The sequence below is a fragment of the Panicum virgatum genome, chromosome 9K (genome assembly GCF_016808335.1).
Source record: "Panicum virgatum strain AP13 chromosome 9K, P.virgatum_v5, whole genome shotgun sequence".
Classification (NCBI taxonomy): domain Eukaryota; kingdom Viridiplantae; phylum Streptophyta; class Magnoliopsida; order Poales; family Poaceae; genus Panicum; species Panicum virgatum.
In genome coordinates, this window is record NC_053144.1 from 5,230,597 (window position 1) to 5,245,785 (window position 15,189).

At 54.0% G+C, this 15,189-nt stretch overlaps 1 protein-coding gene across 3 annotated transcripts in view; it reads right to left on the bottom strand.

Moving 5' to 3' along the window:
* Nucleotides 1-3,125: 3,125 nt before the first annotated feature.
* Nucleotides 3,126-15,189, bottom strand: part of LOC120649584 (protein DETOXIFICATION 12-like) — a 28,475-nt gene continuing 16,411 nt past the window's right edge. Inside the window, exons 1-7 of one of the 3 annotated variants that reach the window (XM_039926424.1) lie at nt 6,404-6,904; nt 5,125-5,669; nt 4,944-5,030; nt 4,811-4,867; nt 4,479-4,717; nt 4,174-4,379; nt 3,126-3,365 (exon numbers count right to left, since the gene is read on the bottom strand). In XM_039926424.1, the coding sequence (XP_039782358.1) occupies nt 3,309-3,365; nt 4,174-4,379; nt 4,479-4,717; nt 4,811-4,867; nt 4,944-5,030; nt 5,125-5,669; nt 6,404-6,679 (1,467 nt within the window). In that variant the 5' untranslated portion in view covers nt 6,680-6,904 and the 3' untranslated portion in view covers nt 3,126-3,308. Of the gene's footprint in view, nt 3,366-4,173; nt 4,380-4,478; nt 4,718-4,810; nt 4,868-4,943; nt 5,031-5,124; nt 5,670-6,403; nt 6,905-15,189 lie in introns of those variants that run through there. The other 2 variants (XM_039926425.1, XM_039926422.1) reach the window with 2 other exon arrangements.

Consider the following 15,189-nt stretch of genomic DNA (forward strand, 5'->3'; position numbering starts at 1 on the left):
GCTGGGATGACTGATTGCAAGCCCTGCTCCACTGCTGTCGACACTCAGGCAAAGCTGTCTGCTGATCTGGGTGATCTGGTGGCTGATCCTACCGCCTACCGGAGTCTGGCTGGTGCTTTGCAGTACCTTACCTTCACCAGGCCGGACCTCACCTACGCTGTCCAGCAGGTCTGTCTCCATATGCATGATCCCCGGGAGTCACACCTTGTTGCGCTGAAGCGTCTCCTCCGCTACGTCCGTGGCACTGTGGACCTCGGCTTGGTGCTTCACCGCTCGTCCTCTGCAGAGCTTGTGGTCTACACCGACGCTGGCTGGGCTGGCTGCCCGGACACTCGTCGCTCCACTTCCGGCTACGCCGTATTCCTGGGCGGCAACCTGGTCTCCTGGTCGTCCAAGCGGCAGCCGGTTGTCTCCCGCTCCAGTGCCGAGGCGGAGTATCGGGCTGTCGCTAACGGCGTAGCGGAGGCGTCCTGGCTACGACAGCTCTTGGCGGAGCTCCATAGCCCGCTCGCCAAGAGCACGCTTGTCTACTGCGACAACGTCAGCGCCGTGTATCTCTCCACCAACCCCGTCCAACATCAGCGGACGAAGCACGTGGAGATCGACCTACACTTCGTGCGCGACAGAGTCGCAATCGGCGACGTTCGGGTACTCCATGTCCCGACTACCTCCTAGTTTGCTGATATCTTCACCAAGGGGTTGCCCTCCTCGACCTTCTCGGAGTTTCGATCCAGCCTCAACGTAGCCGGTGGCTAGTTGTGGCTGGGGGTATTTGCCCTCTGTACTCTCTTTTTGTCCAGTCTTGAACACCGCTGCGTCGGTAGTTCAGACTGCGGGGGGTGTTAGCTTTCTTGTTGTCCAGTCTTGAACACCGCTGCGCCGGTAGTTCAGACTGCGGGGGGGGGGGGGGGGGGGGTTGGAGTATATTGAGTCCATGTGTATAGAGGCCCATCTAGAGGCCAATGTATAGGTATTATATATACCCACCCTTCTAGGGTTGGAGGAATACAAGTCATCATTTCCTCCTACATTGACGAATTGGGCAAGTGGTCGGACTACTTCACTACAAGGGTGGATGCACTCGGTCGGCAAGGACTGACACCACTATAGAAGTGTACGGCGGCTATTCGCCAATTAGCTAATGGTAGTACAGCGGATCATCTAGATGACTCTCTAAAGATTGGCGAGACTACTTCAATGGAGGCGACAAAGTATTTTGTTGAGGGTGTTATAGCTGTATTTGGTGAACGATATTTGAGACGCCCCACTATGGAAGATGCTGAGCGTCTACTCAAGATTGGAGAGAGACGAGATTTTTCTGGTATGTTTGGCAGTATTGATTGTATGCATTGACAATGGGAGAGATGTCCAACTGCATGGGTGATCAGAAAGTCCCAACGATAATTCTTGAGGCCGTGGCATCACATCACATGATCTTTGGATTTGACATCACAGGATCCGATTGAGTAATTAATTATCATGGGATGAGCTGACGGACCACCTCATCCTACACTGCTTTTTCTACACCGGAGTGAGCTGCTTGGGCGTGCCTGACTTATGTGGTTGCTGTTGCTTGCTGCTCTGGCTACTCAGCGTCTTCCCCTGGTGTCGTGGGCCGCACAGGTACCTGCGCCTTTCCCTCCTAAGTGCTAACTAGGCACCACGGCCCTAGACTGTCGAGCCTGAATGCCAGAGTCTGAATGTTAGGGTTGATGAACTGAAGCACTGAAGAGGAAGGAACGGCCAAGATCACTCACGCGGTCTTGCTTAAAATTGTGCGGTTACAATGCGCAAGTGTAAGTGCGTAACATCTCATCTACAACTTCAAGCCTTGTTGAGCGTCTCCAAAACGAGGCAACTTCTCAGTGAGAGATACAAATTAAACTTGCGTCGATATTAAAGCCACAACAATTAAGATAGATGGTTGTTTTCCTGCAAAAAAATCCAACTAGTACGCCCACCAAGGGCTCCTTGTTTGGGATTTGGGAACTAGTAGATTGGAGTGGAAGGGAAGGGATTGAAGGGAGGCACGTATTGGGTGCAAACCAAGCTCTTATGCAAACTATGCAAACCAACGATTAGAATCCCAGGATTCCAATCTAATGGCTAGAGATGAAGGTTTAGCACTTAAACCCCCACCAATCCTCTTCTAATCTTTTGTTTGTGCAAAAAAAAAACCCCTAGGTCCAGCGCACCGTGTCGTTTCCTCTCTGCGATCGGTTCGTTCCGATCGTTCCTGCCGCTGCCGTCGCCGCCCCTCCACTTGACGAACCTGACGATCGCTGCAGCGCTAGCGAGACCGCCACCGCCCCTGCGCCTGAGGAGACCGCGCCCTGCGCCCTGCGCCCTGCAGAAAGTGGACACCGCTCAGACCACCGCGCCCTGCGCCTGACACCGCCCAGACCACCGCCCCTAATATTGTTCCCTGTGTTATCTAGAGAAATTGCTACAACTACACACACTGCGTGCCCCTTGAACTACTCAATTCATTAGGATTTCAGAAATCAAACAAACAGCAGCTGCTTTCAAGAGCTAAATCCACAAACCAAGATCACAACCTGCGGAAAAAGGTGACAAACAGCTGCTGCTTTCAACCAAGATCACTACGTGCTTGATGGATAATCTTTTGATCAGAAGCCTGCAGCGCTCGTCAGGGGCAGGATCTCCTGCAGCTGCAGGGGCGCCGTCAGATGGGGGGGGGGGGGGGGCGGGGGCGGGGGCGGTCTCCTTCTGCCGTAGCGCTTGCGGGGGCGGTCAGGTGGCGGGGGATTGGTGGGGGGATTTAAGTGCTAAAAGAGCCCACCTTCATCTCTAGCCCTTGGATTGGAATTCTAGGGTTCTGATCGCTGGTTTGGTTTGCATAGAAACCGGGTTTGCACCCCATACGTTGCCTTGAAGGGAAAATTAGTTATATTTATGCTCAATCCCCTCCATTCCACTTCAATCCACTCCTTTTCCAAACGAGGCCCAAATCTTTTCAAACAACATCTTTGGGCTTTCTAAAATGGCGAAAAAAGAGGTGTTTCCTACAAACACGGATGTAATGCTGTTAAGAGTCATAACATCACGCTTTCACCGCCACACTATGAGCTGTTTCCTCACGAATTGCATTGGGTTGGCTAGTGTAGAGTAAATAGCAAAATAGCCTAGTATTTTATTAATTTCATTGGACAACTCTTTTCAGTGAAAGAATACCATACTCATAACGCTATTTTTACATATCCGTGGTGGAACATGACACCTCTTCCCAACAAAAAAGATCACTTAGGGTGCTGAAATTTTTTGGATGTGATTCTAACTCCATGTGATCAATCCGCCTGTGTAGGAAGACTTTCCTCAAACACTCTATCCCTAGCCTTTTCAGCCTGCAAATAACATAGCAAAACAAGTAATAAGAACATATATTTATATTATGGAAATATGAACAATGTTTTTTTTTTGAAAAGATGAACAATGTCATTTATGTATTGGAAGTTTAATTTTCAATCGGAGTTTGATTTTGCCACATAAAAGGATTAAAAAAAATCATGAATAACTGCTTGTTCAAAAGTTTTAATCCCTTTCTATTGGATATTAGATGGCGATTAATACATGGGAAATATGTTATGTTAGACTCTGTTACCTCAAATACCAATCGGACCTTAGTAACATTTTATTTTAGTTTACAATATATTGGAATATTTTAGTAGCCCAAATCAAAGAGGCTGAGCTTTTAGGACAGTTTTTTTTTTGAGATTCCTAACTGGTTGATGTTCGCTAAATGCTTAGATTATTGGAATGATTTTCAAAAATATTCAACTAGGTTTCTCATACTGTTGACAAGATTAGCAAAATTACTGAACTAGATCTCATTAATTGTTGACATGTTCCAAAATTTGTCAAACTATGTTCAAAATTTCATGCCATTTTTTAGCAATTGTGCAGATAGATTTAAAAAACTGTTGCCTAGTTTTCAAAAATATTGAGGTATCTAGCAAATTTTCTTTTCAGAACCAGGGTCTATATCCCTAGCAATACTGAGTATTCCTTTTCATCACTCAAGGCTAAGTGATTAGAGAGAAGCAATTATTACTAAAATGAAACATTAGAGAAGGAAAGCAATTGTCTGTATCAGTAAAATACTAAAATGGTATGGAGAAGAAGCAAGATCTGCAAAAAGGATAGAGAACCTACCATCTTCCCCCAATTTGTCATTGCAGTGATGACTGATAGGAGAGTGACCTGTGTAGCTCCACCAGCTATCATGCCAATCCAGAACCCAGCTCCTCCTAGATGGAATGCAAAACCGAGAACAAGCGCCACAGGAATGCCAATAAGATAGAACGCGCCCAGGTTAACATAGGCACCTAAATGCTGCCATCCACAGCCTCTAGAAATACCTGATGGGAAAAATGGTTTTTTAACCAGACCCTTAATTCTATTGTTTACATGATGCAACTGACAGTATATTATTATTTGTGAAGGGCAAAAATTGGTACCTGAAAGGACTCCTTGGAGGTTGTCAATAAGAACTGAAATTGAAAGCAACGGTACCATTCTGGTGACATAATTTACAACCTCTTCCTCATTGCTGAAAGCAATTCCGATGAAATGGCGCAACGATAGAAGAGTTACGCTCACCAGAACCGCAGTGCAAATTATAATGGATAAGGAGACAACTACTACTAAGCGGGCGCCATCTGGGTTCCCTGCACCTAGCTCATTTGACACACGCACGCTGAAACATGGACACAACAGATATTACATTAGGTAGGCTATAGAAAGCGATATAATTTAACGAATGATGATAACAACATATGCTTAGTCCTACCTCGCAGCATTTCCAATGCCATATGGGAGATTGTACACCAACACTACTGTAGATATGCTGTTCAAATAGGACATTGATTAGGTAGACATTGCAGCACATGATTAAATAGCTTCATAGTTAAAGTTATGCCTACCATATTGAGAGCACAGAAGTTTCAAGTGCTGGATTTGGCAAGTTCCCAGAAACCAGAACAAGCAGCTCATACGACCACCATTCAAGACTGTTGTCAAGAAAATTGAATAATTATCACCAAAAGAAGAAAGTACCAACCTATGGTTCATCTATGTGGAAATAGGAGAGTGCCATTTACTTACCAAATCATAAGAGTCGAAGGTACAGCCAACCGCATGAAACTGCCAATTCCTCGAAAAGTTTCCCACGTGGGTGCAGCACGGGTTTTGTCACAAGAAGGTGAGAACTTAATATAGAGACCAAGAACCGTGACTTCAACCCAATCACAGATGCTTACTGCAAAAGCAGCTCCAGCATTACCCATCCCAACTTTGTAAACCATGAACCAGCACAAAGGAATAAAGAGAGTGAGCGTTGTCAAGGAGCTCAAAACCATGGGGAAAATCAGGCTCTGAGACTGGAGGAACTTTGAAAGGCATTGAGCCACACTGTAGGCGAATAAACCAGGGATAAGCCACAAGGCATACCTCCCGGCCTCACTTGCTATCTGCGCATCCTGGCCTATGAGAGGAAGTACATCCGGGATGAAAAGCCATATAATGGCGATGGGCACACTCGCAACAAGGAGCACAACTATGGACCTGTAGGTAAATAAAGCTAGCTTGTGATACTGCTCCGCTCCGTAGGCCTGTCCACAAATAGTTTCCAATCCGCATGCGAGTCCCATCTAATGAAAAGAACAAATGTGTCAGAATGAATCAACGAAAATAAAAATATTAATTGCATGGCATTAAATAGAAATAGAGCCACCAACAATCATCATTTGATTAAACTTTTTTTGTCAGCCAGGTCTCAAATTGGTCACTCTATCCGAAGGTGCAGTTTCTAGTTGGACGATATAGGTGAAGAGTATCGCTACAGCTTGAGGGCTAAAAGGAACTCGAAAGCAAAACCGTCTGATCAAACTCTGAACTCAGATCAAGTTTGTAAAAGACTTGAGCTACTAGTATTACTTCTGTAAAAGGCACTTGAAAGGCTGACTTGCCTTTTTCCAAAGGCCCCGTGTTCCAACTCCCAATTTGGGGTGAGCTCTTTTGGGCTGTGTCATCAAATCTACGTGCGCCTCTCTTTCTTTTGTGGGTGCTCTCTGATGTTGTTGATCTAGCAGGCTTCTTTTCTTTTATGACACGGTCGCAGAGTGGGTTTGAAGTACAAGTCCACCTAAAGGAGACAAGGAGTGGAAGGAACCCGTGCAATTGATGCACCACACCCCTACTTCAGCTTGCATAGCAAGTGACGCAACGAGATTGAGCAAGTTTGGTCCACACCCCAATGATCCAATCCAGTGCCGGGTGGCCGAGCCGAGCTCGCGGCTCTTCTTAACTTTTTTTTTTAAAAAAAAAAGAAAAGAAAAGCAAAAGAAAAAAAGAGAGCGGGGGACCCTTGATCGATTAGGCTTACGAGGACGCTGAATCCTGAGACGTTGGTGAGCGAGTTGGCGATGGCGGCGCCGGCGAGCGGCACCTCCCCGAGGTGGCCCACCATGACGGTGGAGATGAGCTGCATCATGAGCTGCAGCAGCGCGACCGCGATCATGGGCGCGCCCAGCGCCGCCAGCCGGCCGGCCTCCGCCGTCGCCGCGGCCCAAGAGGCGCCGCCGCGCCACCAGCGGCAGCGCCCCGCCTCCTCCCCGCCCCGCTGCGGGGGCAGCAGCGGCGCCTCCGGAGACGACCCCATCGATCGGCTGCCGCGACCGGCGTTGTCTCTTGTGTCTGGCTGCTGGCGTGGTGATGGAATCGTGCCGGGAGTCTTGGACCCCGAGTCCGTAGACGACCAGAGTAGAGCGGCGGGGTTTATATAGAATATAAAAAGGGGGAGGCGAGGGGCGGCCGTGGGAGGGAAGGAAGGAAATGGAAGACGGGAAGCCGCCGCGCCGACCGCGGAAGGGAAGCGCTACCAGCTAGCTGCTGCGGTGCTGCTGCTGCTAGCGGAGCGGAGCCCTGGAGCCTGGGACTCTGAGAGGGAGGGAGGGAGGGGACAGTTTGCAATTTGCATGCATGGTGATGCCGATGATTTGATCCACACCACATTAACATAGAGTAGGTACGTTTATTTTTCCTTATTCGAGAGCGTGCATCTCGATCTTGGTACAATATTCGTGGCAGGCATGTGGTCGCCGCTGCAGCTGCCCTGCACCCTCCTCTGTCAGCTTGCTTGCTGGTCTTTCCACACCAGACCAGACCGGAAGGGCCAAATGCTTGTCCCGACGTCCGGAACTAAGATACCCTCAACAAGCGCAAAGTAAGATTAGACACCTGGGCCAAATCCTTCTCTAAAGCGGCGCCGACGTCCCGACTCGGATGCCTAGTGCCTCTTCAGAGGCGGGAAGCCCAAGTACATATTCGGTCCACGGCCCAGCACCACAGTACGGCCCCACCGAGACCTCGCCAGCCGTGGCGTGATCTCCGCCTCGCTCGAGGGCTCCCTGCCGAGACCCCTCGGCACGCAAGCAATCTTCGCCTCGCTCGAGGCTCCCCCAGCCGAGCCCTCCGCGGACCCTCGGCACGGGTGCAATCTCCGCCTCGTTCGAGACCACCCTCGATGGGCAGGAGCGGCGGCCCAACCACTTGACGGGACGGAACGCATTTACTCACCAACCACTCCATAGCATGGGGTGAGAGTCAGATGGTGTCAGGCGACGTCAGCTGGCGTCGGCCTCCATGCCACACAGCAGACGTGACCGGCATCTCCTCAACCTGCGCCTGCCACTGTGCCGCTATTCCCGGCGCGAGGTAGGTCTGTGGCGTTCTGTGCTGACTTGCCTGACACCTTCGACCACTGTGCCGCCTACCCTTGTACTTTTCTCTTCTCTGCAGGACCCTCGGCCGGCATGGGCAACAACCCTCGGACACCGTACGATCCTTGACCAGGGCAAGACCGCGGACATCAACACCCTCGGTGCCCTACCTCATCCGACGTAAGGCTCCGTGCACCTCTACAGCCATCACCACGCCACCGACTGGCGCTACAGGACGCAGGCACGCTCTGAGCACAGTCAAAGGGCTCGCAAGGACGACGACCATGCCCGACGCCCTGCTCCACGACGCCCAATAACAGGGAAGACCAACTGTTCTTCCCCTGACCGGGGTGAGAAGAGTAACCTTGTAGATATCCGAAACATGTAATCTTCCCCTCCTTGGACTATAAAAGGAGGAGGAAGGCGCCCGTACATGGGGACGGACGAATAACAATGACAAGAACGCACGTACTCATTCCACCGATATTGGCACTTGCCTCAATCACGCCTAGCACATCCAGAGACTTTGGGAGCTCCTCTCCCTCTCTCGCTCAAGCTTGTATCCCCTACTACAAGCACCCGGTGCAAGTAATAAAGTACCTCCCTTTCTGCTGGACGTACAACCTCCTTGGCCGGAACCAGGATAAACCCGGTGTCATTGTATTCCTCTTGCATCAACCATCTGGAGACAGGGACGCGCATCACATTTACTAGTTGGTGCTAGACCGCGAGGTCCGGACACCGACAGTTGGCGCTCCAGGTAGGGGAGCTGCGTGACAACTCTTTTATGTTTCCATTTGATCTCCAGATGGCGGGCAGATCAAATCTGTTTCCAGCTGGATTTGTGATCTGGTTCGGGAGTCTCGAGTTCCGGGCAACTGGCAACTGTTACCACATGGAGCGCCTCCCGCCCAGGGTCAACCCCGATGCCCCAGCACCGCAGCCACGGCGCCGGAGGCATTCGGGACGACGTGAGCGGCAAGCACGCATGGAGCAGCGTAGAGTGGCATGCCCTAGCTCCCCCGCGTGGGTCGGCTAGCATACCACGAATCAACGTCACAGAGGGGGGCGCCGCCCCTTTGCCATCAATGCCGACTACAACGCTGACAGGGGAAGGCGCGTCTAGGCCACCGCTCTACCCTAATGGGATGCGGCCCTCTGCCATGACCTACGTGTCATCTGTCAGCACCAACATGAGCGCGTACGAGGATTTGCCTGGGCATCACCTGCTCTCGATCCGCAACCTCATCGTGTCAACACTTGACAGCTCGTACCTCGACTCCGCCGACGAAGGGTCTATCTCTGAGCAGGGTCACGTGAACCCGGAGTGGGATTACTCTGGGATCCGTGATCTTAAAGCTTTTTTGTCATTTCAGGCTGCGACAGACTATTGCCTCACCTGTTCCGACGACTCCAGCGAGGGGGACTATGATCCGACTCGGGAATGCTTCATCGCCGTGATAGGAGAGCCCAACGACGACGACATCGCGGCAGACGCGGCTCGCGCCGCGACGGCCGCGGCAGGACCGACTGCGGCTCCTGGGCCATCCACCCCGGCGAACGTGGCGGAACAGAAGGCACAGCTGGCGCAACTCCGAGAGCTTGAAGCCAAGCTCGACGAGGAGCACCGGCAAAAGCAGAAGCTGCGCCTCGCGCTCGAGCAAGGACGTGCCGGCCATGGTACGAGAGCTCGGGAGTCGGGACGTGTCGCCCGGGAGCGGATCCTGGTGGAAGGCCGCGAAGGAAGCCCCCTGGCGTTACCCAGGGCCAGTCAGAAGATCACCGCTGCAGCACTCCTGATTTGTGCAATGTCTGAGCCATCTACGCCCGAGGGTCGCAACCTGCGCAAAGAGGCACAGGCGCTCCTCGAGGATGCTGCAAAGGCGAAAAGAGCAGGCGAGAGTTCTGCGTCTCGAATGCGCTCAGTGACCTCGGCGAAAGCTGATGGGGTGGCACAGCAGGACAGTGAGGCCTCAATGCGTACCCCACCGGCGAATAGGGCAAAGGCACCCTCAGTGCACGACCGTGTCAAGCTGACACCTGTGAAGGACCGACTTCGGGACACACGCGGCGACGCCCACGACAATGACGCCCACAACGTCCTAAACCAGAAGAAGGAAGATGGTGCTGCTCACGGCTACCACCCTCGACGTGGTGGACGCTACGATCGCAAGGAGGATAGGAGCCCATCACCGGAGCCTCCGAGCACCCGTGTGTTCAGCCGAAAAATCTGGTCTACACGTAGCTGAAGAAGCCCTCGAGGCTCAAGAAGCCCTCGACAGGCTGAAGGCATCTCTCACTCATGTTCCCATTCTCACACCACCGATAGACGGCGAGCCCTTCTACCTATACGTAGCTGCGACGGCCAAGTGGTCAGCGCGGTAATCATTGTGGAAAGGCAGGAGGAGGGTCATGCCCTACCCGTCCAGCGGCCGGTGTACTACATCAGTGAAGTGTTATCTGAAACCAAGACGCGCTACCCGCAGATCCAGAAGCTGCTGTACGTAGTGGTCTTGGCTCGGCGCAAGCTGCGCCACTACCTCGAGGCTCATCCCGTCATTGTGGTCTCATCTCGTCACTGTGGTCTCATCTCGTCACTGTGGTCTCATCTTTCCCCTTGGGAGAGATAGTACGCAATAGGGAAGCCGAGGGTAGGATTGCCAAGTGGTTAGTGGAACTCATGGGAGAAACTCTCACTTACGCGCCTCGCAAGGCGATCAAATCCCAAATCCTAGCTGACTTCGTCGCTGAGTGGACCGACACCCAGCTGCCCCACCGCAGATTCAAGCAGAATGTTCGACCATGTACTTTGATGGGTCGGTGATGAAAACCGGCGCCGGCGCCAGCCTCCATTTCATCTCACCCCTCGAAGAGCACATGCGCTACGTAATTCGCCTTCACTTCCCAGCATCCAACAACATGGCGGAGTACGAGGCCCTCCTTAGTGGCATCCGCATCGCCATCGAACTCGACATCAAGCGCCTCGACATGCGTGGTGACTCTCAACTCATCATCGACCAAGTAATGAAGGAATCTAGCTGTCACGACTCTAAGATGGAGGCATACTGCAATGCGGTGCGCTGCCTCGAAGACAAGTTCTATGGCCTAGAACTCAACCACGTCCTGCGCAAGTACAACGAGGATGCGGACGAGCTAGCTAAGATCGCGTCGGGGAGGACAACCGTTACCCCGAACATCTTTGTTCGTGACATCGCCAAACCCTTCGTCGATTTCAAGGACCCAGGGGAGTCGGGCCCCTCGACTGCCGAGCCCTCCAACGGGACCCCCTCGGCGGACGAGGCCAAGCCCATGGAAACAGAAATCGAGCCCCCCTCGGCGGATGAGGGTGAGGCAATGCAGATTGATGAGGCTCCACTTTCAATCCTCGGATCGCGCTCAAGCAGGACGTGTCGCCAGGCGAGCTAAGTCTTTCGTTGTGATCGACAGAGAGCTGTACAAGCGCAGCCCCTCGAGTGTCCTGCAACGATGCATTCCTATTTCCAAGGGTAGGGAGTTGCTTCGGGATATCCACACCGGGGTATGTGGCCACCATGCGGCGCCACGCACCCTCGTGGGTAACACATTTAGACAAGGTTTCTACTGGCCCACGGTTGTCGCTGACGCCACAGAGATCGTGCGTACCTGCGAGGGTTGCCAATTCTACGCCCGTCAAACACACCTCCCGGCTCATGCTTTGCAGACCATCCCCATCACATGGCCTTTCGCTGTGTGGGGATTGGACCTCGTCGAACCGCTGCAGAGAGCGCCCGGAGGCTACACCCACTTGCTGGTGGCGATCGATAAGTTCTCCAAATGAATCGAGGCTCGACCCATCGCCAAGATCAAATCCGAGCAATCCATGCAATTCTTCACTAACATAATTTACAGATTCGGGGTTCTGAATTCGATCATCATGGACAATGGCACCCAGTTCACAGGCAAGAAGTTCTTGAGGTTCTGCGACGACTTCCACATACGTGTGGATTGGTCGGCTGTGGCGCGCCTACAAACGAATGGCCAAGTAGAGCGTGCCAACGGCATGATTCTGCAAGGCCTCAAACCAAGAATCTTCAACAAGCTGAACAGGTTTGGCCGAAGACGGCTCACGGAGCTACCCTCGGTCATCTGGAGCCTGAGAACAACCCCGAGTCGAGCCACGGGGTTCAGCACGTTCTTCCTGGTCTATGGAGCCGAGGCCATCCTCCCCACTGACTTGGAGTACGGGTCCCCAAGGCTCAAAGCATACCAGGAGCGCCAGAACCAGCAGGCCCGCGAGGACTCGCTGGATCAGGTGGACGAGGCTTGAGACGTGGTGCTTCTACACTCAGCACGCTACCAGCAATCTTTGTGACGATACCAAGCGCATAGAGTTCGACGTCGAGACCTCAACAAGGGACACCTCGTGTTGAGGCTTGGACAGGACAGCCGAGGGCGCCACAAGCTTACCCCGCCATGGGAAGGCCCGTACATCGTCGCGCAAGTTCTAAAGCCCGGCACCTACAAGCTAGCTAACGAAAAAGGCGAAATCTTCACCAACACTTGGAACATCTAGCAGCTACGTCGCTTCTACCCTTAAAATTCCAAGTTGTTTGTACAAATTTTGTACTCGTATCTTAAATTTCCCAAGATAATAAAGAAGTACACTCTACTTACAAATTTCTTGGGAGTCTTTCGAACCCTCGGGGGCTCGGATGCGCGCACACACAACTTTGAGTGAGCCTCGGCTTTGCCCTTGGCAAAGCCAAACCTCCCTCGGGGGGCTACAAGGGGGGGACCCTAAATGTCCCCAAAAGTGTCACATTTTTTCCGAAAATTTTCTCGCTCCCAAGTCTCTCGAACACTTAGAAAAAATAGACACAGGGCGTAAACAACTCGGGCGCGGGATCGGCCGAGCCATGGGACCGACTACGCCTCCGGGATACGACATTCCTACTCACCTCCCTGCGCCTAAGTAGTTTATGAACGTGAATATCCTTGCAGAAGTTTATCTAAGTCACGCGCGAGCACGCGAGAGCGCAAGAAAATAAGTAAGAAAAAATAACACGCGAATATTCACGAAGGCCTCGAACGGCCATATTGTTAAGATTGTGTCATTACATAAGGGGGCAAAATCTAGACAAAATTCTAACCAAACTGCTTTGGCCGATCGCCCAGGAAATCTACGAGCTACCTCCTCCCTCGCCCTCGCCCTCGTCCTCGGCGTCGGCAGCGTCAGGGAAGAGGTCGCCCTTGAAGAGCAAAACCAAGGTGGTGGCGGCGCCTTCGGCACCTGCGTCAGCCTGCTCCATGGCCTCGACCTTGGCATCGTCGTCGCCGTCGGGGATGATGTAGCCCGTGGCCAAGTGCTCGAAGTTGATGACATAGTGCATCGAGACAACGCCAAGGGCCTTCTGGACGCCGAGGCGGAGGGCGCCTTTGAGCCGCTCGATCACCCGGCCACCCAAAGATCTCAGGCGATTGACTAATGAGCTGCCCGATTGGCCACCCTCGTCCTCGGCACCCTGGCACGCGGCTAGGGCGGCTTCCTCCAAGTCGTCATAGTCCCTCTGCACTGACGTGTACGCCGCCTGGAGGGCCTCCTTTGCTAAGGCCTCGTGCGACACCTCCTTCCGCAACTCTGAGTAGAAACAAAGATAAGTCTTGGTAAAATCCAGAAAACCTAGCTTAATCTTGGTACTTACTCGCGATGCGTCTCCTTCCCTCTTCTATCTCCGCGCGTGCAGCTGTGAGGGCAGCCTCGGTGGTGAGGAGGGCGTTCCCCTGCCCCTCGATGATTGTCTCCTTCTCTGTGAGGGAGACGGCCTGCGCTTCGAGGGTCTCCTCCAGTTGCTCGCACCAGGCCGCCCTTGCCTCGAGAGCCTCATCCTTCTGCCGCAGCGCGACGGTTTGCAGCTCGACCTCAGGGGCCTTCTGCTCCGCCGCGGCCCTCTGGGCGTCGCGCTCCTCGACGGCTCGGGCCAGCTCCTCCTTCCACGCATGATCTTGCGCCCCCAGGTCAGACACCAAGGTGTTGGCCTCGCCCAGCCGCGCGATCAGATTGGTGTTCCACTGCTCGAGTCATTGCACCTTGGAGTACTGCTGGGCCAGCTCGACGCTCTTGTCACGCGAGATTTCCTTCAGCCGCTGCGAGCGGAGGGTGGGAGCGGAAGATATATAAATGTGAGCGGAAACAGACAAGTTCTGGGGAAGGGCACTTACATTGCTGATTTGGAAATCCATCGTCTTATGGAGCTGTAAGGCGCGGTCGAGGGCGGCCTGGATCTGGGAACCAACCTCGTACTGCGCCTTCCAGACCTCCTCCTCATCCCACTCATTGCGACTAAAATTCGAGGGGGCCACGTGCTGGACCATCGCCCACTCGGCTCCCGTGGGGGGCCCTTGTCCGGCATCAAGGCCACCCTCAGAAGAAGGGGCAACACCGGCAGCGCCGGGGGCGGTGTTCAAGGCGACCCGCTCCGGGTCCTCGGATTGCCCCAACACCATCACCTCCGGCTCGTCTTCCGGCGGCATCTCCACCACCGGCCGCGCCGGCATCGCCACCGGTCCCGTCATAGCACCCTCGTCCCTGGCCACCTCAGGCTCCGGGACGGGGTCCACCCTCTCCACCTGGCCGGCGGACCGCTCTGTCACGGACACGTCGGTTCTTCCACCTTCGCTACCATTCGGCTGGGCGGCATTCTCCGCGCCTCTCTTGCTGGTCTCCCCCTCGGTTTCTGGCCGGGCGGCGTCCTGCGCGCCACCCCGGCCGGTTTCTCCCTCAGTGCCTGGCAAAATGGCGTCCTCCACGCCATGCCGACTGGCGTCACCCTTGCCCAGTTGCGCGCGGGCCGACGCAACCCCCGGGCCATCACCGCACGGTACTCCTCGGCGATCTCCTCCGCTATCCGAGGCCCCCCGCTCGGGGGCTGCGGCTCCGCTCCCGGCGTCGCGGACCTCCCCGTCTTAAGGGCTTTGGTGGGCGCCAGCGAAGGAACCCGAGCAGTGGGAACTTTCATGCTGAGTCGAGCGAGGGTGGAATCAAGCCAACGAAAGCAAAGGTGGTAAGTTGGATAAAAAACGAGTGGAAGAAAACTTACCCCGAGGTGGCCTCCAACTTGAGTTTCTTCGAGCCGCTCTTCGGGGCCCGTGCCGACCCACCGGCTCCCGATGAGCGATCACCGAGCGCTGCGCCAGGGCCGGTCTGGTACCTCGGCGGTGGCACCCATTCGAGGGTCCCAACGTTCAGCCGCGCGGGCGACCCCTCCTCCGGCGATGGCGCACGCGTATCCTCGCCCTCGGCCTACGCTGGGGGCTCGGTGCCAACTTCCCGCTGGTCCTACGACTGGCCCTCGACCCCTTCCGCGTTGGGGTCGGGAAGCGCCGAGTAGTCAACCTCGACCTCCGCCGAGGCCGAGGACTCCTTCTCGGGCGTGGAGTTGGGCGTTGGGATAGGCGACTTGCCTTGCTTCTC